Below are 22,379 nucleotides of genomic sequence, written 5' to 3'. Positions count from 1 at the left end.
ACCATTAAAGTTTTGAGATATAGATGAAATAAAAGTTCAGAAATTCTCAAGGTCAGCATTAGACATGAGAAAACCATATAAATAAAAACAAATAAGTTAAAATCCACTAAAGTAAACACACAGAGATATATACATGGTGAAGAAACAGGTGGATGATGAAAAAAAAATTGGTAAAATTACAGGACACACATAATCTGGGAATCATCTGATACCAGTAGAGGGCACTCATGGAACCTACATAAACCGACTGGGCCAGTTTATGGTGTTTGCACTGAAAGTGCCAGCTAAAGCAACTCTGAACAGGGAATTAACCAACACCACCACATCCGAATTGGTTTGGGTATCAGTACGAACTATGTCCCCCAATTTCTCATATTCTACTTTTGGTTTTTCCATATTTTTAGCAGAACTGTGCCTGGACCTCAACTCTTTGGACAAATGTTTCTTACCACAGCTCTGATCAGTGCTACTCTGCACCTTCGAAATCTTTCTACTATTCTACTATTCTTTCTAGCTATTCTACACAAAGCTATGATAATTTGCAAACTGCCCAGAAAGTTTATTCCTGAGTCATATTCCATGCAGAAATCTGTCCTCAGGCTCATTGTCACTCTGAAGAATAAACAGTATACTCCAGAAGAGATCTACGTTTTAACACTGGGGTATGACAGCTTTGAATTTCCAGATGACCTAATAAGATGTAGACTTCAACTTAATTTATTGATGAACAATCAGAAAGTTTGAGAAGCACTGCTTTAGGGAATTGAATGATTACTTATAAAGAAGAAAAAAAAGGGCTTGGCACATTGCTCATAACCAAGTTTACTGAGTTGTCTACCATATATGCTAAAGGCCTGTGCACAATGGCATTTTTTCCTTCAGTTTGACAGGTTTTATATACTTGCCATCTTCAATTACTGCAAGTAAACTGCCATAAATTAAGTTGAAAAATACAGTATTTAATTTTTCTTGATGCCCTATATAGTAATCTCTGAAAATTAGGACAAAAAGTACAGAAACTCTTATTTCCTATGTATTGTCCATGCATCCAGGGTTTAGCTCATTCCAGATAATTAAATGAGCGTCTGTATAGAGGTGTTTCAGTACTTTCAATTGAGACATTTTTAGAACTTTGCTGGCTGCCAAGAGATGGATTTCAGAGCTTTTCATAAACTAACTAATTCCATTTAAACACAAACAATGGACAAACTTCACTCAGTAATACTTAATTCCTAAATCACTGTGTAGAAGATGATCATAGGAGGAGTAATTAATTCTAAATAGGTGTGCTTGGAAACAATTTTCTACTGGTGTTTTCCCAGCAATGGTCCAACCTGATTATTAAATAGCACATATGCATCCTTAAAAAGCACTGGTCTTGGTGGTAATATAAAGGTAGTACTGTACCTAACCTGAAACATTTAATCCATACTCGAATTTAAAACCTCCACACGTCAGCCGGTAGTCATGAGCCCATACAAAACCACTCACTTTATACTAATGCTGTATTAATTACTTCATGTTTATACAAACTTTTGAAAATACAAGTATATGCACCATCATTTTATATTGACTTCTACCAATTAGTTTTGTTTAAAAGCGGGTCTTCTGAAGCTTTGCTAAAATAACGCAACTTAATGGCTTGTGATAATTAGTTGTAATAAATGCTGAAATTTCAATGCATCAATGTCTCAATGCTCCGAATTCTCAGTTGCCTTGCCAAATTTTGCTACTTATATGAAAGAGGCAAAATTTCATCCAAGATAAAAATCCTGATTTCTATGCCTGGCCTTGTCAACAGAAAACCCCCAAAGATTGCTCTTTAAGCATTAAAACCAATGAAGTCTGGTTTCCTATTATATTAATTCCTGTCCATCAAATGAATGAAATCAACCAATATTAAGCAAACGTAACAGGAGAACCTCATATCTCTTTCCTCAAACATAAGTTTGCTTTAAATTCTCTATCACTTCCTCTGACTACAATCAGTCAACAGGTTATCAACAGGTTATTGGGGACAAAAGAGAAATGGCATACCCAGGCTACGAAGTACTGACTATGCATAACATTGAAAAAAGAATCCCCAATACAAACAATGTAAACATGCGTTTTATCAAGTAAAAAAAAAAAAATCTGTCTTTATGTCAATTAGTTTGACATCAGAATATTTAATATTTGGTGTAATTTGGTTGATTTAAGGCATTTAAAATGAGTTACTTTAGGCTCCCTTTCAGTCCACAGGAAAAAAGGGCACATACAGAGATGCCTCAGATTTAGACTATAAATTTTAAATGTCTTAAGTTAGGACAGACAGAATCTCTAATTTAATGACTTCTCTAAGTGTATTGTAAGCTTTTCAAAATGAATTTGAAAGTTTCTCCTTTCATTGGGTATTTTGAAAATCTGTCCCAAGCTTTAAACCTAGAAGCATCTGAAACTATTTTATTTCAATAATCACAGCAAGACTTGTTTCGGTGTGAAAAATACAGATTTTAGTTTCTCTTGATTTTACTTTTAAAAGTTAACATTTAGACTTTTTTTTAATCCTAGTTAATGCATTATGCAAATACGAAAGAACAGAAGTACAGTAAAGCCATATAAAATATCAAGGACTACAGGTGAGACTGCATTTAAAAATAAAATCGTAACTGGAATCCTAACGTGATCAAGTAAAATAAAGAAAAAAAGGTTTCACTCCATAAACTAAGAAGCTGTGCTATTTCACAGTATTGTCACAAAGCAGAATAAACAGACAGCATTAATTTTTTTCTCTTCTTTTTGTCTTAACACTTCAACAAAGCCACGATTGAATGTAGTCATTTAAGCACTCATCAGCTTATGCTTAACATAAACCTAAGTAACTGCAACCATTTTAAAGTTCTGCTTTTATGAATTTGAGATTTTAAAACTAAAGCATTTTTACATGTTAGCTAGGTTAAACGGTAAAGTTATGTGTAGATAACTATATATATACAGCCTAACTGGTGAATCTAAGTAAGATCAGTTCTTCTAATGTCCCAAGAGATAAATCTCTCTTAGAACACACTAAGAAAAGCAAAACCACCTCTGTATAGTAATGAGACAATATTCTGCAAATGACCAGGTATTAAGGTATCTGCAATTCACTCACTACTCATGCATCTGAACTCTTCAGCATGAAAGGTGAGTACTCAGTCCACATACTTTGATTATACTGAGGATGAACTCCACATAATGTACTCTAAAATGTGGTTTTCAGACACTTCAAAGGGAATATTTGCTTTGTTTTAGAAATATTGCAAGTAGCTGACCCTTCTCCAAGTATTCTTACTGGTAAAGATCAATGGCCATTAGAAAAAAAAAAAGTAACAACCAACAGACTGTAAAAGCAAAAGTGATAGTTATATACCAAACAGAAAACAGCATTCTGTGTAAATCCAGTGTTCCTCCCCCCTCCCCATTCGTAAGCTACCAAGCAAACATCAAGTGACAGGGACAGATCTGTCTAGAATAGCATATTATTGAACAAATACAAAAGAAACCAGATCGCACCCCATTTCATAAATGGAATTTTTAAATAGCAGGAGAGGTTTGCGTATTATTTTGTTCTTTGCAAGGTACGGACTTAAAAAAAGGATTGCTTTAATCTGTTTTGACACTGTAAAATATGTCTGTTTGATGAACTTCTATTGACTACATGCTTTTTTTTTGGTAAAAGGTCACAGTTCACTCAAGACTAATGATGGACCACTTGATATACAGCTGTCAGTAAATACCACCACAGAATGGGAAAGAAAATTTTGACTGTATGATAAAGCCTAGAGCTGGCCCTGGTCTCTCTAGAACCTCTCAGGGATCTCTTCCATCAGTGGAAAGAGTCCATTACCCTTCTGGGGAGCAGCTGGGGTGTGTGTGGGTGAAATCACTTGGCACAGGTACATACTTTTCAAATAATAATTTTACTTTAAGAATAAGACTTTCTGGGACAGTTTGTACTTCTTACTCTACACATGCACTTCATCTGTTACAGCCAACTGCTTCTATGCAGTTTATTACAGCAGTACTAATGGCTAACAGCAACCTACTGGTAACAGGACATGATCACTCCATTCTAAAGAATGCTATAAATAGTGGTTAAAAACATAGCTAATTTTTTGGTGTTAAGCTTCATTGCTACTCTTCATGTTCACCACTGCTGCTATGAATTGCGACTTGATTTTTTTGATGTTTATTGTTAGAAAAGTTTTCAAAATTGGGCACAGATTGTATTTTTTCCTGAGTGGTACCATCTCTTGTTATCAGATATATGCTGCATTTGCTTATTTAACTCGTACTTTTTTGTAACAACAGATTTGGCAAGATATTCACGGTCACTTTAGCAGCTGTTCCATGTAGCTAAAAGCTTATGAAATAGTAGTGGGCTTATGTATCATTTATGTGTAACTGATGGCACAAAGTTTTATGTTTGGTTATTGCATGTATTTCATCTGCTGGACCTCAATTAATTTTCATGCAAAGCATCTGCCAAGTTCATAGACAGCCCATCACCAGCTGGGTATGTATCTCCTCTGCAGATGTGTGTTGTCTCCCCCTTTTCTGTTATTTCAGAATAACTAGACCCTAATAAAATATATTTTATCACTGTAGACAGAACTTAGTTGCAAAGCAGTTGTTTGTTATAAGAATAGCATAATGAACAGAAAGCAGTATGAGGGAAAGTAAGTTACCTACAAATACATAGATGCTTTTCTACTAACTGTGAGTTTCTTATTATGGTCACATGAATAGTATGGTCACATAGACATGTATGCTACTCAGACAATGCAGTCTTACTCCACAGCATACATCAGTCTTCCATTGAGCCACTTTACCAAAGTATCCCCTTCAGCATAATACATTGTGCCAACAACTCTTCCATTTCCTGCTACATTTTCAGCACAGGTGTTCCTACTGCCTCATTTTCTATCTCTGTTTGTTACAAAAGACTGATGTCTTGCAGTATACAAAGGAGACAAGGACATACGAGATGGTAAAGCATTATTATCCTTAAAATAATTTAGCCTCATATTTCCTTCTTTCATGTGGCCTGAAGTCAGGTTCAGTATTTGTGTAGTAATCCTAATTCTTCAGACTTACTTTTTATGTATACAAACATAAATGATAATAGGCTTGACATCAAAAAATAATTACTGCTTTTGTATCATATTTCTGAGCTACTGGCATGGTAAAAATAGAAGCAAAACCTTTTTTCCATTTCAAAATCTTGTTAATTATCACAGCATGTCTCCCCAAGGTGCACATAATTATTTCACAATAGTATAATTAGAGTCCCTTGGTCGACCCTTTTGGATTCACAAAATAAAAAACAAAGTCAGTAAGTCAGTATTGAATCAAAACTTACAGAAAGGAAAGCATAAAACACTTATTTCACACAATCATAATTTTATAAACTCACACACACCAAAAAAGCAGAAGACTTTTAAACAACAATCTTCAGATTTACATCTCTTTTCTTTTTTTTTTTCCTGTTACCATACAACTTTTTCTCTACCTCAATGGTAAAATTAACATGAGAACTATTTTTTAAGCCTGTAAGTCAAATATTTGGCTAGTGGACATGCCATTTTGACCTAGCACACTAGTATGGTGTGGCTTACTCCAACATGCATCAGAAAAAATAATGCAGGAAGATCAGAGAAATTAATGAGGTATAAACACATATGCCCAGACACACAAGGAATGCATATATGGGGAACATAAAAAGACGACCTGTTAGGTACAGAGAAGACAAGGAAGATCAAATACGGAAGATGCACAAATTAGCGTTCTGCATATCTGTTTTTGCCCTTCCCAGTTAGCTAATACCTAACTCAAGAAGGACTAGTAATTTTCCCTCAAACAAGGAATATGGCCCTTTAGGGGCTGCCCTCCCTCTTGCTTCTTGTTGTCAACTGAAAATACCTATACACTGTTCAGTCTTCCATATGCCAATGGTAACTGAACTTTTACATTCAAGCTTCCAAAACATATCTTTTAGACAAATACCTCTTTTCATATGATATTAACAGGTATATCAATTTACAGGAATACTTAAATACTTCAATATTTAACTTCACATTATTATTTCATTTTTACTTATTTTACATTATTCATATTTACTTCAAATACTTCAAATACTTCAATATTCAAAAGCTTTAATTTCTACCTTAATAAAAGAAAAGCAGTGCTAAAGAAACAATAGTATAGAAAAAAAAAACCAACAACCCACAAAACTTCAAAAGTGGAACAAAATACCATCAGTTACCCAAAGATGATGACTGTCAGCAGATTTTTAACTTGTTCTCATGTACCCTATTAGGGACACAGTAGCCACCAATGAACAGGATGTCTGCCCTTAGAAAGCATGCTATGAAGAATCAGCCTGACATTAGCCACTTAGCCAGTGTGACAACTTTTTTTATTTGGGACAACTGGTACTGGTCAGAAATAAATATTTCCATAGCACTCAAGACTTCTGAGCTACAAAACAAGCAGGTGGAAGCAGACATAGTTTTAGGACTTTATTTAGCAAATGACAAGAAAAGTAAAATCAAAGAGAGAAACTTACAACTCAAAGACCATATAAAGCATTCCATCTGAGCTGTATGTCTCCAAGAGTTCAACAATGTGAGGATGCTTCAGCATGTGACAAATACTGGCTTCCCTCTTCAGATCTGTGGAAGACAATAAGGTAGTGTATTAGCTATATAATCAAGCTGTTGAATAATAAAAAAAATATTTGAAAACAATTAGACCACAATGTTTGGAAACATACACATCTGAAATTTCTAATAAATTCTTTAATCTTTATTAATAACACTGCCAAGATGACACTTAATTATTATTCTTCAGAACATAAGTGTGAAGTTAAGTTAAAAAACTCACACAGATCTCAAAATATAATCACACAAAACTTAATAGGTTTTCCTATTTTGACTTATTAATAAAAGATCTCCTTGGTCATAATATGAAGAACTGTACAGTAGTAAGTTCCTTTAATGCACATTTGCAGACTACACCAAGATCTTCATCCTAAATATCCAACATCCCTGCAAAATTATCTCCAAATGTAGAAGATAGGCTCTTTCACCACACTACAGAACTATTAGAACCTGGAGGTCTCTAGTTTGATCCCTCTGCTCAAAGCAAGGTCAACTAAAGCAGGTTGCCCAGGACACATCCATTGGGTTTTGAACATCTCAAAGAATGAAGACTCTACAAACTGTCTAGAAAACCTATGCTGGTACCTGATCAGCCTTATAAGTAAAGAAGTTTTTTCTTATGTTTAAATTTCTTGCAGTTTACTTCTTTAATACTGATTTTTTTTTCTAAAAGAAACACAACATCACAACACATGAAATTACACTGGCATAAATTTTAACCAGTGTATATTAGCTTGCATCTCTGTTCAAGAGAAGAGAAAAAAAAAAAAAGCAGAAACAGTTGTGAATAAAGAAAGAGCAGATACACTGTGACTCTCAAAGCTTGAGAGATTTTGTTCTTAATCAAACAATACTTTTACTCTTTCTGATCACAGATCAATCCTTCTGCTGGTATAGAAATGCAAAAATCCCAACTCAGACTGAATTAATTATCTTTCTTCTTTGTTGAAACTATTTGGTATTTTTATCATTTAATCATCCTTAAACTTCTTTTTTTCTTTCAATTTACTACTAGTATTCTAGAAAAATAGTAAAATCCTGAATAATTTGAGAACAGAGGAAAATACCAGTCTGTATTCTGAAGCAGACATTTTACTTTTCTATTCTCTTTCCATGTAATTGTTCATTGTTCAAGAATGACCTACATATGCATTTATATAAAAATATAAATACAATTTCTTGGTTTGAGAATGCTTACCATATTGTTGTGCTACACTTGAAAGAAATCTAAAATGCACTATTTTCACATGTGCCTTATTACATTTCTAACATGTAATAACATTCAAAAATACAAGCAACGAGATGAACATTCTTTCATGTGAAACATTTAACAAGTTACTCAGATTTATGCTAGACTTCCGATCTTTTTGTCATCTATAAATTCAGAAGAAATGCTCAGAATTTGGAAATGACTGAATTTTAATCCAAGAAAAAAGTGCAAATTTTCTTACCAGAACTTTCATATTACACTTGCATTACGCACTTCCTCCCTCACATCCTTGCAAATATAATCAAAAAGCAAAATGAGGAAAGCACCCCTTAGTAAGCATTCTGTAATGCCACCTTAGGACATGCAAACAGAGCAGCAAAAAGAAGAAAATAACTGTCTCTCACTGATGCAGAAGAAATTTAGATAAATAAAATTAATGTAAAATTTGTCCTTTATACAGAGTTTCTAACAGGCAAGAAAACAGCAATGTGTCTTTCACTATTGAAAATACTCGCATATCAGTTTTTACACTACCTTCATACAGAGGAACTTCTAAACCCATATTGTAACGTTCCCTTCCATCACACTTAGGCATTGATGCAACACTAAACGATTACCACCTCTTTTCTAGGCAGTGAGGTTCTCCTTCTCTTTCAACTGACGTATATATCCAGCCTTTCCCAAATAGGACCATAGGTAAGCCTACTGACGGATAGCATAAAAGAACAGAAAACTACGTGATTCTGTGAATGACTACGATCTCCACAAAATACGGCACTTTTATTTTGTCTCTTGCCGTATAACGACTTTAATGCTACTACACCATGGTATCTGATACCTATTGCACATGGTAAGCAAAGTGAAAATGCAATAGGAAACTACAGAAAAGTTCTGCTTTATTTATGGGTAAAAATTGTGTTCAAAGTTGCTTATTTTGGCCACTGTATTAATTTCTTGTGGGCTTTGCTTATATTTTGAAGGGAAGTAGAACTGTGAGGAAGAAATCATATGCTGTCAATTACCTCATTCCTTTGTACAATATTGTATGAGTGAAACAATTGCTCACAGCCTGAGCATCAGCAGCAGAGGAAGGAGAAACAGAAAGTGGAAAATAAAATCTCCAAACAGGAAAACTGATGAACAGAAGTCACAGAACAACGTTTTGTATGACTAAGGTGTCTCAAGGGTAAGAGTGGAACAAAGTTGTATTTTAAAAATAGCAGGGACTTGTTTAACAGTAGACCACTTAAGGAAGAAAACTGGTACAAAGAGACAGGCGCATACACACCACCTTGATTCAACAAAGCCACAGGGCAGAAAAGAGATGATGGATTCTGAAGCCCATTTGGACTGCGACCCAAATGTCAAAATATGTCACATTTAAGACCAGTAAAAATGAAAGGAGAAGGAGGAGAAAACACAGAAATGGGACATGTATTTCATTGTTTACACTTTAAAAAAATGACATCATTGTGTACTCAATCCTCTATCAAATTTTTTTACCAGACTGAATTAAATTTCATCTCCATGTATTCTTCAAGAGGTAACTAAAATCCCAAGTGCCTACAGGTACTGTCCCAGTTATGAATGCAACATAAAACCAAGCACATGTTGGGCAGCAAGCAGGTGACTGAAGATTTCCTAAGAAAAATCGCATTATTATCTTGTGAGCTGCTATATTATCTGTAATTTAGCATACTGAACATAACATCATATGAACTATTTGCTACCTCCTGTTTTCTAAATCTCTGCTATGTTAGCCATGTCGTTTAATAATAAAGGCTGTACACATCCCATATCAAAATAAGCCTCTCCTATTCCAAACACCTAAAAGAGCTTCAGGACAACTCTAGAATCTGCTGGTGGAGTAAGTCAGCTTTAAGCAGCAAGAGATGACATGTACCATTTACTAATGGGTATGTATCTCATATTTATAACAGCCTCCTTCACAGTAAACAAAATCTAGAATATACTTTAAGTCCTTTTTGGACAATTCATCTATTAATTTTTCTCTTCCTGACATGGCTGAAGAAATGACTTTCCACTCCATTCTTTAAGAGTTCTCTGTCAGAACTTCTTTCAAAATTAAACATTAATGACAATAGCGATAGTAAATAGAACAGAAAGGTTTAAAAGCACAAGCTTAAAAAGTTTCTCTGCCAGCTGCATGAAAGGTGTTGTTATGTAACTAGAAATAGGGAGAAAGATGTGGTATTTCATTTAAGTTGCTTAGTACACATTCTGATACATCATAATTTGAAAAGCATTTAAAAGCTGTCATTTTACACTACTGTTACCAATAAGTGTTCCAGACTTTCGGTCTGTTTACAAATCTCTGAGGGTTGTGTTTAGCAACTGGAGGCAAGTTCAAGTTTCCATTATATACATGGCTTATTATTTAGAGAGAGTCACTGAAGTTGTTAAAATAGCATGAAAGTTCAGACTTCTAAGATGGAAAAGGGAATTCCCAGCGATAATCACCAGATAGAGAAAATGCAGCCTTGTTTTTGGATAACGACCCTTAAAAATTAATTGCTGGAAGCACTAAAAAGATAACTGTTCTAAATAATTGTGAAGAAAGATATGTCAGTCTTTGACAGAAAATACAAAATATGAGCATCACTTAAAATTTCCATGGGTGTTAACTACCTAATAGCCTACGCATCTCTGACAATTCTGGCAAACACCTAATTTCCTTTCAAAAATCTGATACCCAACGTTTTAAAACATCTCAAACATACTGAACATATTTTGAAAGTAAGCTCATGGTATCCTACAGCATGGAAGAATCAGATGCTCTCTAACAGCCTGTATTACAGCACCATGTTAACATCTTAAAAGCGACAAGCACAGACTGTAGCAGCCACATCTTTTTTTGGGAAGTATGATATCAAGTTTCTTAGCAAGATGGAAGACATTCGTCATTTTTAAACATATAGCATTCTGATTTTTCAGAATTTTCCCTTTAAAGGATTAGTTCTCCAGCCACAGCTTGGATATGCCAGTATTTTGAAATGAAGTATCTACATCAGTAGTAAACTTGCTTAAAATGATTCTATATATTTTGTATAGTGAGAACATGATTATATACAATTTAAATAGATGTGATAGTACTAAGTTTTAAAGGGAAATCAATATGCTTTTTTCATTTGGTTGTGTCATTCTCACCTACCATCCTTTGGCGTACATGGAGCAAGTTGCTGACCATTCCAGCTGGAATTCTTCCAGATACAACTAAACTGAATGATGTGCTTCAGAAACATGCCTGATGCATTCCGCTCTTGAACAGGCCACAAGGCCACACTAGTTCTAGTTCAAAATAGCTCCCTGAAGTATGCATGTGTAAGGCAGACACTGAGACCTCAGCACCAACTGTTTCACTCTACAAATACCTTGTTTTTGTCTTGTGGATTAGCCTTGTCTAGCTGCTAAACCCCCACCCAAGCCCTTTTTCACTCTCTGCTCTCAGCAGTCCAGGGGTTAAAAAATGTGAAGAACAGGAACAAAAAAGCTCATGGGTTGAGATAAAGGCAGGGAGATTTCTTACCAGTTACTATTGTGGGCAAAATAGCCTTAATTGACAAAATTAATTTATTGCCAGTTAAAAAAATACTTATTGATTTGGGTAGAGGGAATCAAAAAGATAAGCATTAAACCAACAAATTTCCTCCTCTCTTTCCCAGGCTCAACTTCACTCTAGACTCCTCTATCCTCCAACTCTGAGTGGTGCAGGGGGGTGTGGGTCATGTTCAGTACACAGTGGTTCCTCTTTGCTACTCCTTCCTTCGCACACCTTTCTGCTGCTCCAGCATGGGCCCTCTACAAGGCTGCAGGGGATATCTGCTTTTGCCATGGTGAACCTCCTCCTCCGCCTTCCCTGATCTTGGCATTCCTTCTTTTTGTTCCACACTCCCCACATCTTGGTCCAGCATTTCCTACCCTTCCTTAAATATATTATCACAGAAGTGCCACACACATGGCTGATGGGTTCAGCTTTGGTCTGTTGGAGCTGTCTGGAACCAGTTGTGTCCAGCACAGGGCAGCCCCAAGCCTCTTCCCACAGAAGCCTCCCCTGCAGCCTCCCATTACCACAAACTTGCCACTTATATTTAATACAGGTCTGCTCCATTTTCTAGTAGCTAAGACTGCACTAGACACCATACTTCAAGGGGCTCCAGAGGAAATGACTACCTCCAAGCTGCGCATACTGCTATACACCTCTGCCACAAGATAGCACGTAAGAAGCACACCACACATCTTGCACAACAGCAAACTCTAGTTTAACCAATCATACTGTACCTGAGCCCACACAGATGAACTTTCAGGGCAATACTAGCTTAAAAAGTTTCCCTATCCCCTCTCTGTTTGCTCATTCTTGCTCCTCTGTGAAAATTACTTTTAGGCTTTTTTATTATATAATATTATTTATTGCTATATTATTAATAATATAGCAAGGAAGTCATAAAAGCTCTCAGCACAGCCAACAAACTGCAACAGGAATGAGCAGCTGGAGGTTGGAACATCCTATACTGACATTGGCAATGAAACCCTTATCCTACAGAACCACAGTGATGTTTCTGCCCTGAAGATGTTTTATTTTTTTCTTCCACAAGAAAGTATTCCCCTTTCTCTTAATTAAAACTGCACTGCTTGCCTTCCTGGGATATGTGACCGACTCCTCATCACACAGATACATCTGACCAGTTAATGACTTCTTGCCTCAACAAGCAGTAAAAGCTTTCCTGCCTCCCCTCCCACACGCTTTGGGGTGGCTAAAGCTCCACGGTAGCCCAGCTGATTTAACTGCTGGCTGTTTCTCCCTTCATCCCACACACATTCTTGCCCTCTGTTCCACTGTGCAGCAGCCTGCAGCTTGTCACACCACACACCAAACCATTTCAGTGTTAACTCAATGAAAAAACATTCAGTTTTTTTTCTTCACTAGCTCGGCGTCATGCAGTCTTAGTGTGTGAAATGGCTCGGTGAGCAATCTCAAGTATAGAAGCTGGCTTAAAGGAATGGAACCTGGAAGGAGAAAGCAAGTAAGAAAGACTATGAAAGCCAGCACTTGGAGCTGCTTAGGATGTTGTGAAACAAGTACAAGCACACACCCTCCCCTGCAAAGTGTCTCCATCATCACCAAATCCTTTATTGTATAACAAATCTGTACCTTAACAAATATGTTTAAAACATACACTAAAAAGAAACAAATGCATATAGCTTGTGAATGCCCTTGATAAAAACACCGTGGTAATCAACAATTACAATGGCAATGTGAGATAATCCATCTCCTGTCAGTACCTTTTGTTTTAACGCCACTGTAGCATTTGGAAACAAAATGATGACATGAAGAAAGAAAACCAGAATGCAGTTACAGCTAATACTCAACAACCAGAATCGATTTTTGAGCCCCCCCTGCAGAAACCTATGGAAATCCCCATTTTGTGGACGCAGACTTCATAGACACTTGCTAAATTCTGAATAACTTCCATTTTCTAGTCTATTCTTTCTCAGTGTTTGGACATAAATATATGCATGTTCATGGCTTTTTTGCTGGAGTTGTGTGTCTTAGGAGACTTAAAAGGCAATTTTGCTTCTTCAGTTCATAGTTCATCAGCTATGAAGAACATGAGAGTGGGTGTGAAAAAACATTTTCCTTTCCTTTTCTCTCACAACTTCTGATACATCCACCAGACTTGTCCATAGTCACATATCTGACAGACATGGTAAGTTGGTTGCATAGTTGTGTCCATGAAAGCAAACCCTCCTTCCTTCTACTCATTTCCACATTTTTATTGCTTATTTGTACAAATAAGCAATGTTTCATAAATAAGATGGTGTATTTTGGGTAATGAATCAACTTGAACTAATAAAAATTTTTAAGAATATCTGAAAGAACTGCTATTGCAGATAATTAAAACCAAATAATTTGATTTCATTTAATTAAATGATAATCCTTGGCAACTTTTTACAAAGCATGCACCACAAAGAAAGAAAGAAAATTAATCAAATCTAATCTTTCTCAAGCGGGAGCAAAGATTGGATAAGCCCATATCTCTCCTCTAAGATTTTCTACATTCTACGTCCTCTCGGTTTATATTCAACAGCAGGTTCAGTGAGGTTGGGGAACAGAGGAAGATGAGGGAAAACACAGAAAAGTGAAACCAACACTCCCCAGACTATTTTTTTTCAGATGCACAATCTGTATTTCAAAATACTGTTAGTAGTTCTCCCTGCTGCATAGTAGCAGTTTCAGAAGTGTTTCACACATTCAAGTAGGGATGTGATAATCAGAAATAGTGTTATAAAATCCATAAATTAATTTAAAAAGGAATAAGGAGGGTTCTCTTCGTCACAAGTTTGGACTTCCAAACAGAAATGGAGTTGCTGCTTAAGACATGTTGGAACCTCTGCTGTAAAATCTGAAACACTTTCCTTTTCTCCTAACATTGCTCTGTTTTCAATAATTAATGAAAGGAAATTGAAAATAGTCATTGACTCGAAGTAGCAATCAATCAAATTACAAAAGTGGGTTCACTACTGATAACCATATTATATTAAATCCCATGTTCCCACCTGTTATGCAGCACTGCATAACAGTCTGAAACCCACACCTTCCCAATTACCATAGACCACATGTTGTTACACTACAAACCACAATTTTAAACACTTTGTGATATGATGAATTCTTTAACAGAGGGAATCAGAAGGGTATGTGCAGCAGCCGATCCGCTAGCATATGCTGTGAAACTTCTTTAAAAAAAAAAAAAAACAAAACAAAAAATAGAAAAACAATTAGACACAAGGTGTCTAATTTTGTGTAAAAAATGTAAAAAAAAGGTGTTAAAAAATGTGTAAAAAAGTGTATTTGGTAAAAAATGCTACATGCTGGCTGGAGGACTGAAGTCGCAAAATGCTCAGCTGTAATGTCACGGTGGTTGTCTATTGAAATGACCGGAAGATCATAATTTCATAAAGTTACACAGATTGGGGTTTTTTGTAGTGAAAACTGATAAATACCTAAAACTAGCAGCCCCATTAAAAGCCGCAATTTTTCCCTCTTCTGACAACTCAGTTTCCCTTCCTGACCATCTCTCCCCTTCACGCTAGTGCAACTGCTTGTGCAACTGCACAATAAACAGAGTCAAGGAATTGATCAGACTGCAAACAGTCTTTTTGCCCCTCCTCTTAGAGCTATTTTTCAACCAGACTAGTTCTGCCTAGTTCTGGGTATCTGCACAAACACTTAAGAGCAAAATACAGCACAGCAATAGAAACAAATGGCCAGATTACAGCAGCATTGCTCATCTCAGCAGCAGCACTAGCTTAAAATGTTTGACAATATGTCAAATCACGACTGTCTGTATCATTGTTGTCCTCCTCCCAAAGACTAAAGAAGTCAGAAAACTAAGAACACTAGATTTCACAGTAGTATCAGGAAATTCTAACTTGCAGTAGCTTTATGCTTTCGTATACTTAACTGAAACTCAAATTAAAATTGGAAAATGAACTAATAAGTCAGGTCCTACTTCTCTTTCCTCTCTATAATATCCTACGTTTATGCAACTCCAAGTCAACATGCGCACCTACAGATTTGTCACTAGGTGGCATCGCAGCTCCTACTTTGATCTGGTAGGTAGTCACCAACTCAATACAAAAGGTAGCTGCATTTATTTAGCCGCAGAGAACTTTACGTTTGGCCAGTTTCATACCATTGATCTGATTAATGATGATTACACTTCAGACCTAAGAACAACAACAACAAAAAAGTATGCCACCTTAAAATAATTAAGGTACACCGAGGGCTAAGAACCCTTTTATCTAGATTCTGTGAAAGACCATTCTCTCCCCTCCGCCTAACGAGCCATTCAGAGCTGATGATTACACCAGTAATCTACTACACTGCACACATCGATAATCATATTACACAACTAGAATACATTTAAACAGTTTGCTGCTGTGAGCCAGAAGTTCTTTGTTTAATCCACAACAGTATAACAAAGCAGCGTGTATTGCTTTGAAGTCCAGCAAAAAGCTTTGGAAAGCTAGAACTTGCAAGTAGTTCAGTTTACATCACTGGAATTTCTCTTCTTTAAAGATCAATCATGCATGTTGTTTATTTTGGGGGATTTATTTTGCTGCAGGGGGTGTATATGTGCATGTATGTGTGGTTTTATGTTTTCTCTTCAGCCTTTGCCCAGGGCAATACAGGTAATGTATCTCTCAGAATGTGTCAAGAGCATCGTTAACAATGTTAAACTCCAATTGACAGAATTTTTTTACACCGAATTTTGACATCTCTAATATTTTGGCCAAAAGTTCACTTAGGCACATCAGGTTAACTAAAGGTTAGACCTTGCAGTCCTTTAAATGAGGCTTTTAGTACTCATGTACTAAAATGTAATGACATTACATCAAATAAGTGCCCTTAAAAGCAACGGAACATTACCAAGAAAAAAATGTTACTCGATCCTGAAAAATTAATTTATTTCTGTTGCTGATCATTATAATATTTGCAGTTTTCTTTTTATCTGAAATGCCTTTTCTTCTGTGGCCTTGCCTTTTCCTGAATATAACGAGAGGGAAAATTACTTTCTGATATTAACAAAGAATCTCAATTTTACAGGAAATAGTCTGGAATTTGAAAGACACAAAGGAAATCTATTCTTAACAGATTCAGCTAGTCTAGACAAACTGTCCCTAACGCCTATTCTAGCAAGGGTTAAACAATCCATTACACTGCTGCTGTTCAGCACTCACAGGCAGAAACCGAGTGCCTGAAGGCACTCAGAAGAGGGAAATGACTGCTTAAGATGCTTCTCATGCAGGCAAAATTTACTTGTCTATTTGTTTGCTTTGATCAAAGTTTCTCTTGTCTTGAACTGCCTGGCTCTGCATAGCCAGCCAATATGAAACCAGCTGCTCAATAATGCTGGAAAGTAAACAGTCTATTTTGCCCGTATCAAGTCTAGACAACCCAGGCAAACCCAGCATCTAAAATATCAACCTACTCTGATGAAATTAATTCTACAATGACACATAGCTCAGTGAGTGACGATGTTTAAGTTGTGGTAGCACAGGTTACTCTACCGTTTTTCCTCAGGTAAAACAGTGCAAGTTGCATTATATGCTGCTGTACTGAGACAGCCCAAGTACCAAAAGCCCCCTCAACAGCATGCTGAACTCAAGGACAAACAGCATCTAGAGTTAAAAAAAAACTGTAAAGTAAGTTGTGGAGATGGTCCCCAAGTAATAGATAACAATCTGGCAGCTTTTAAGGATGATACCAATTCTGTCTAACTAGGAAATCCCGTAGCAGAGTGATGTCTGAATGCTGGAGAACCATAACCTTAACAAAATTTGTTTCCTGGTTCAGTGACAGAACAATGTCAGGAACCAGAAAACTCTTTCCAAGCAGTAGTAATTGAGGATTAAAAAAAAAGTTAGTTTTGGTTTGCTCCACTTCTGCACATGCTTCTCTTTGCAATTATTACCAAAAGTCATAGAATTTTATTTTTGTTTGTTAACTGACACATTATAAAGCTAGTTTTGTATAACAGGTGCATATCTTAATTTGATAATAAAAAAAAAAAACCACTTCAGAATTTGTTCTTTACCAGCACTTTCAACCAACAAAGTTTTAACTAGACTTGTTCTTACTTCCTCATATTCATAAAATACTTTTAAATACTGTCTATAAAGGTTGTAGTGCTTTAAAGAGCACATTTTCCCTTTTCTGCTTGTGCATGCAGTCGCGATACTCCTCTAAGTTGCTGAAACCAGTGCCCTTAAAACACATTGCCTCTTTCTTTCCACAAAAATCAAATGTTAGTGATAAAGCTGGTGCAAATGAGCTCAAACTTGTTTCTAGCAACATTCAAGTCACAGCTCTAGGAATAAGGTTTTAACTTGCTTAACTTGTCTTGGGTTGTACAACAGGCTGGAAATACTGCAAAAATTTACAAATAGTCACTTACGTTTTTCTCTGTAGAACAGCCAAAACTGACAGAGGTCACATATCCCCATAAAGAACCTATCCAGTGTTGCCTATGAACTGATTTGAATCCTATTGCAATTAAAGGTTATCTGAGAAATATTTTCTTTCATAATATTCACACACTTCTCATGATATTTAAAGGACAATTCCTCTTGACAATACAGATACGAAGAGTTTACTTCTTTAATCTCCCCCAAATATTAAGGAAACAGTATTTCATTTCTACTCTTTATTATCTGGTGATGAACAAGGAACAAAAAAATACCTCAAATTCATACTTAGCAAAAACTGAGTTAGAAACAGTTTGGCCATTTATTCCAATCTGTAAACTTGGAAATTGTATCAGAAAGCAGGAGATAGAGACTCAGAAACAGCACATCTGCATGGCTTTTTAACTAAGTTCCGAGGGACTTTCCCATTGCCTCTGAAATTCCAGGTGATGCCAATGGCAAGCACCACATAGTAATATACAACAATTTCCTTCACTGTCACAGTGTATTTCGAGGGACTGACATCGATCTATAAAGCCTTGCAGTAACCAGCTGGCGATAATGGATTGCTCCTCCTGCTTGACAGAGTAAAGATTATTTAAGTACTTACACTCATAGTACTTGCATATAAAACGCACTCAGAACGGAATGAACCTTCTTCAGGTGTTAAAAGGCTTGACTCAAATTTGTTCCAACTACTAACCTGTACTATCTCACTCCTGCACACTTCGCATGAGATCCATTTTCTTTCTTTGATATCCAAACGTGAAATGATGATCAATTAGAGTAAGAACAGAACCTATAAATTCTGCCCATTTTTCTTCCTCAAAAGTGCAAGAGCAACAATAAACTTGCAATGGTCAAAGCATATGTCCACTATTATATTTCAGAAGTCCCCAGAAGTAGAATAACTGATAATAATCCGTATAAAGCTCTGTTTTACAGAGAGGATAAGAGCACTGGAAGAAGGAGTTTACAGGGTTCTTTTGTTAAAAGAAAGAACCAAATTTCCTTTCCTCACAAGTTAAAAAAGAAGATTAAGTATCTGTCTACACGAAATACCACTAGGATAAAGAATTTCATTGATGTGATGGGGCACTTGGAAATGCAAAACATAACACTCACGTAGGTCAGCACTCATTCCACAAATTCTTTAGACCACCTTTCCTGTCTGCACAACAAAACCAAACCCATGTCTTAACATGACAACATATGACTCTCAGACTGAATGCAGCATTGTCTAGATCCTGAAAATAATCAGAAGCACAATTAGTCGCACGAGATGTACTCCCCATCCCTTCCTGGAAGGAGGAAGCAAATACTAGTTCTGAATCTGACCTCCTTTCCCTCACAAATCTCTTTGGTGAAACCACCTGTTCAGTGTGTCTCACGCTGCATAACCACGTTCTCATTTTTCCAGAGTACTGCAGTAGGTAGAGGAAGGTAAGAAATTGAGGCAGGGAGGGGTGTACTTGCCACTATAGGAAAGGGATGAGTTATGCACCTGTGTGACTTTGACATAAAAAGTCAAATTTGCAAATCCGTGAGCTGTTTATGCATCTGCAACAATATTAAGAGCCAGCTCAGGGCTAGCAGAATTTATTAGCTTAAATGCAGTATATGCAAAACAGCTATGCTGCTTCAGGGCATGATGATACAGTATTGTCTCTCCCAGTCAATACCTGAATTAATAAACCATGATGGACCTGAGCTAGTTTCATGTAAGGTCACTTGAAAGTCACAGTGACCCTGATTTTTGAGGATTTATTAGCCCAGCTAAACTCAAACTGTGGATAAGCTAATAAACACTCCCAGAAATAGAGTGCCGAGAAAATAGGGCTGATAGTCTTCAAACGCCCAGTTCTGGACTGGTATTACGCTAGAGTTCACAAATCTCAACAGATACAAGCACACTATACATGTTTTGCACATCCACATGCTTTCTAACACATCCCACTGTATCTGTACTATTGCACTTTTTTCCTATTATCAGTATCTCAAGTCTGCATTTACCATAGAGAAGTAAGATTTGGCTGCTTAAATCATCCCGTTGCATAAATCTTCATCCATTAACAACTAATTAGGGAAATAAAATGGCCTCAGAGCACAGAGAAATTCGTCCAGTTTTTATATACATCCTATATTTTACCCGCACTACAGCCAGTTTGGAAAGCCTATTTGTATTTTCTAGGTAAGTAGGATTTTAGAACAGAATAAACTGCATCATAACATTCTTAAGATGAAAAAAAAAATAATTAAAGCTCTCAGCACGTTTTTAAACCTTTGAACCTTTAGCATTGAACCTGAGCCTAAAGCTTTGTACTTTTCAACATTCTTGAGATGTGCTTTGTTAAATTAAATCATCTTTCATCTTTCGTTTTCCAAATGCCACAGAAAATCATGAAACTGAAATCCATTTAAACCTTGTATTACCACAAGCAATATTATTCAAGTGATGCTTGTGCCGACTTAAGAAATCGTAGACACAAAAGCACCAAGTGTTGCCAGCAATGAATACTGGCATCAAAGAATGGTGAAAGCAGAAGATAACATATCTTTCATAATCCATTTTTAAGAGTTTTTGCAAAAATACATGCAGCAAAAGTCTAAGAAGTTATATGTTATATACATTAAACTTTGAAGATAGTTACTATGGCCCATGGATTTTAATGAAAACATTGACTGAACTTTAACATCCTGTATGTAAATACAAAAGTAAATACGGCACAAATGTAACAACCATTTCCCCTACAGATTATTTTTTTTGTTTTGCTGTCTTTTTACAGCAAATTTATCTTCAAGTTTCCAAAATACTGATAAAATTCACATGATAAAAATGACATAAAACCCGTTTCCTGCTGATTCATTGTCTCTAGTTTGGAAAAGGATTTTAATATAGAAATCTATTGTTTACACATAATGTAATTAGTAAGCACAAAAACCTTGTAAGAACGCTTAGTAAAACTTCCATTTTCTTATTTTAAAACTTCAAAAATTTTCTTCTGCTTCTTCTATACACATATCCCTCATTACTATAACACATTTTTGGTATAATCACCTAATACTTTATGTTACAAGGCCTTCAGCAATAGCTAATCTTTGCGCTGGACTTTGTCCGCTCTTTGAGTAGTTAAAATCTGTTGAAGAATGGACTTGGAGATTGAAATAAAGTATCAACATAGTATCAGATGAAAGGGGAAAAAAATTTCCCTTTCTATAATCTTTCAAGACCTAAGGAGCCACAGAGTTGCAACAGGATCCAACAGCGACCTACCCAGACAGCAGGCTTAAGAAAGAAAGGCCTAGAACAGAGCTTGCTTGTTTTTACAAGCTCTGTTTAAGTCCTGATCCGTGAAACATGCCATCCTTTCCAGAAACAGTTCAGATGGACAGAATAAACTCCACTGCTGTAACCACCAAAGAAAACTACCTGACCTCAGAACACCCTTCTGGGTTAGCCCTTGTGCAAAAGCCTACAAACCAAATGACAATTACAATTTACATCTCAATAATGGAGGAACAAGTTAATCTAGACAAACTTTTAATTTTCTGCCAGTCAGTGCTACCAGAACGCATGCCCTACAATTGCAGAAAAAGAAACATTGCAAAGACACCTGCTTTTGTTCCCTGTTGAGTCTAGCCAGACGTTGAAGCAATTTCAGAGCAGTGGGAGGGTGGAGAGAAGAGAGGAGAAGTGAACATACATGTAGCCTTCACTGCTCAAGGAAACTTAGGAATAGTTAAAAAAAAAAAATCAGTCTTCATGAAATTAAGTGGGGGTTTTTTGTTGGTGGCCATATTTTTTGTTGTTGTTGTTTGCTTGTTTTTGGTTGTTTGTGTGGTTTTTGTTATCATAGAATCATTCAGGTTGGAAAAGACCCTTGGGATCATCGAGTCCAACCATCTACCCTACTCTACAAAGTTTCTCCCTACACCATATCCCCCAACACTACATCTAAACGACTCTTAAACTCATCCAAGGATGGTGACTCAACCACCTCCCTGGGCAGGGTTGGTTGGGTTTTGTTAAATCAGATTTGAGAGACTCCAGGAGCTCATAATCACCATTTCTTGGGAGTGGAATCCCTCAAACTGTAAGACCACTTCTGTCAACAATGGACACTTAAGCACAGCATACCCCTTGCTTAAAATGTGAATGGAGCTCCAACTGGCTGTTTAGCAAATACTAAGGTTGGAGATATTACTCAACAAGGCAACCAACACACTTTCTGCCTTAGAGTGTATTTTTTACAATTGAAAAGTGGTCCACGTTGACAATGTTACAGTAGACCTTTACTGCAGTCATTATTCCTCTCGAGTCAGTGTGTGGGAATGGATATTCCCATAGATGAATCAGTGAAAAGAGCATTGTGCCTGCCTTAAGAATCTGCTCCTGTTATTCAAAAGTTTCTTCTGCAGGTCTGTGATGTAAAACATAACTTTTTGTGCTCTCAAAAACCTGTACTTCTGTGGCAAAAGCTAACATCCTGTTATAGGTGGAA

The 22,379-nt window shown here is 36.4% G+C and overlaps 1 protein-coding gene across 5 annotated transcripts in view; it reads right to left on the bottom strand.

The window, feature by feature from the left end:
* CASK (calcium/calmodulin dependent serine protein kinase) overlaps positions 1-22,379 on the bottom strand; it is a 215,905-nt gene that overhangs the window by 128,890 nt on the left and 64,636 nt on the right. For all 5 annotated transcript variants that reach the window (XM_074149918.1, XM_074149927.1, XM_074149944.1 and 2 more), the window contains exon 3: positions 6,587-6,692. In XM_074149918.1, the coding sequence (XP_074006019.1) occupies positions 6,587-6,692 (106 nt within the window). The remainder of the gene's footprint in view (positions 1-6,586; positions 6,693-22,379) is intronic.

The sequence above is a fragment of the Numenius arquata genome, chromosome 1 (genome assembly GCF_964106895.1).
Source record: "Numenius arquata chromosome 1, bNumArq3.hap1.1, whole genome shotgun sequence".
Lineage (NCBI taxonomy): Eukaryota > Metazoa > Chordata > Aves > Charadriiformes > Scolopacidae > Numenius > Numenius arquata.
This window is presented reverse-complemented; position numbering and strand designations above follow the sequence as displayed.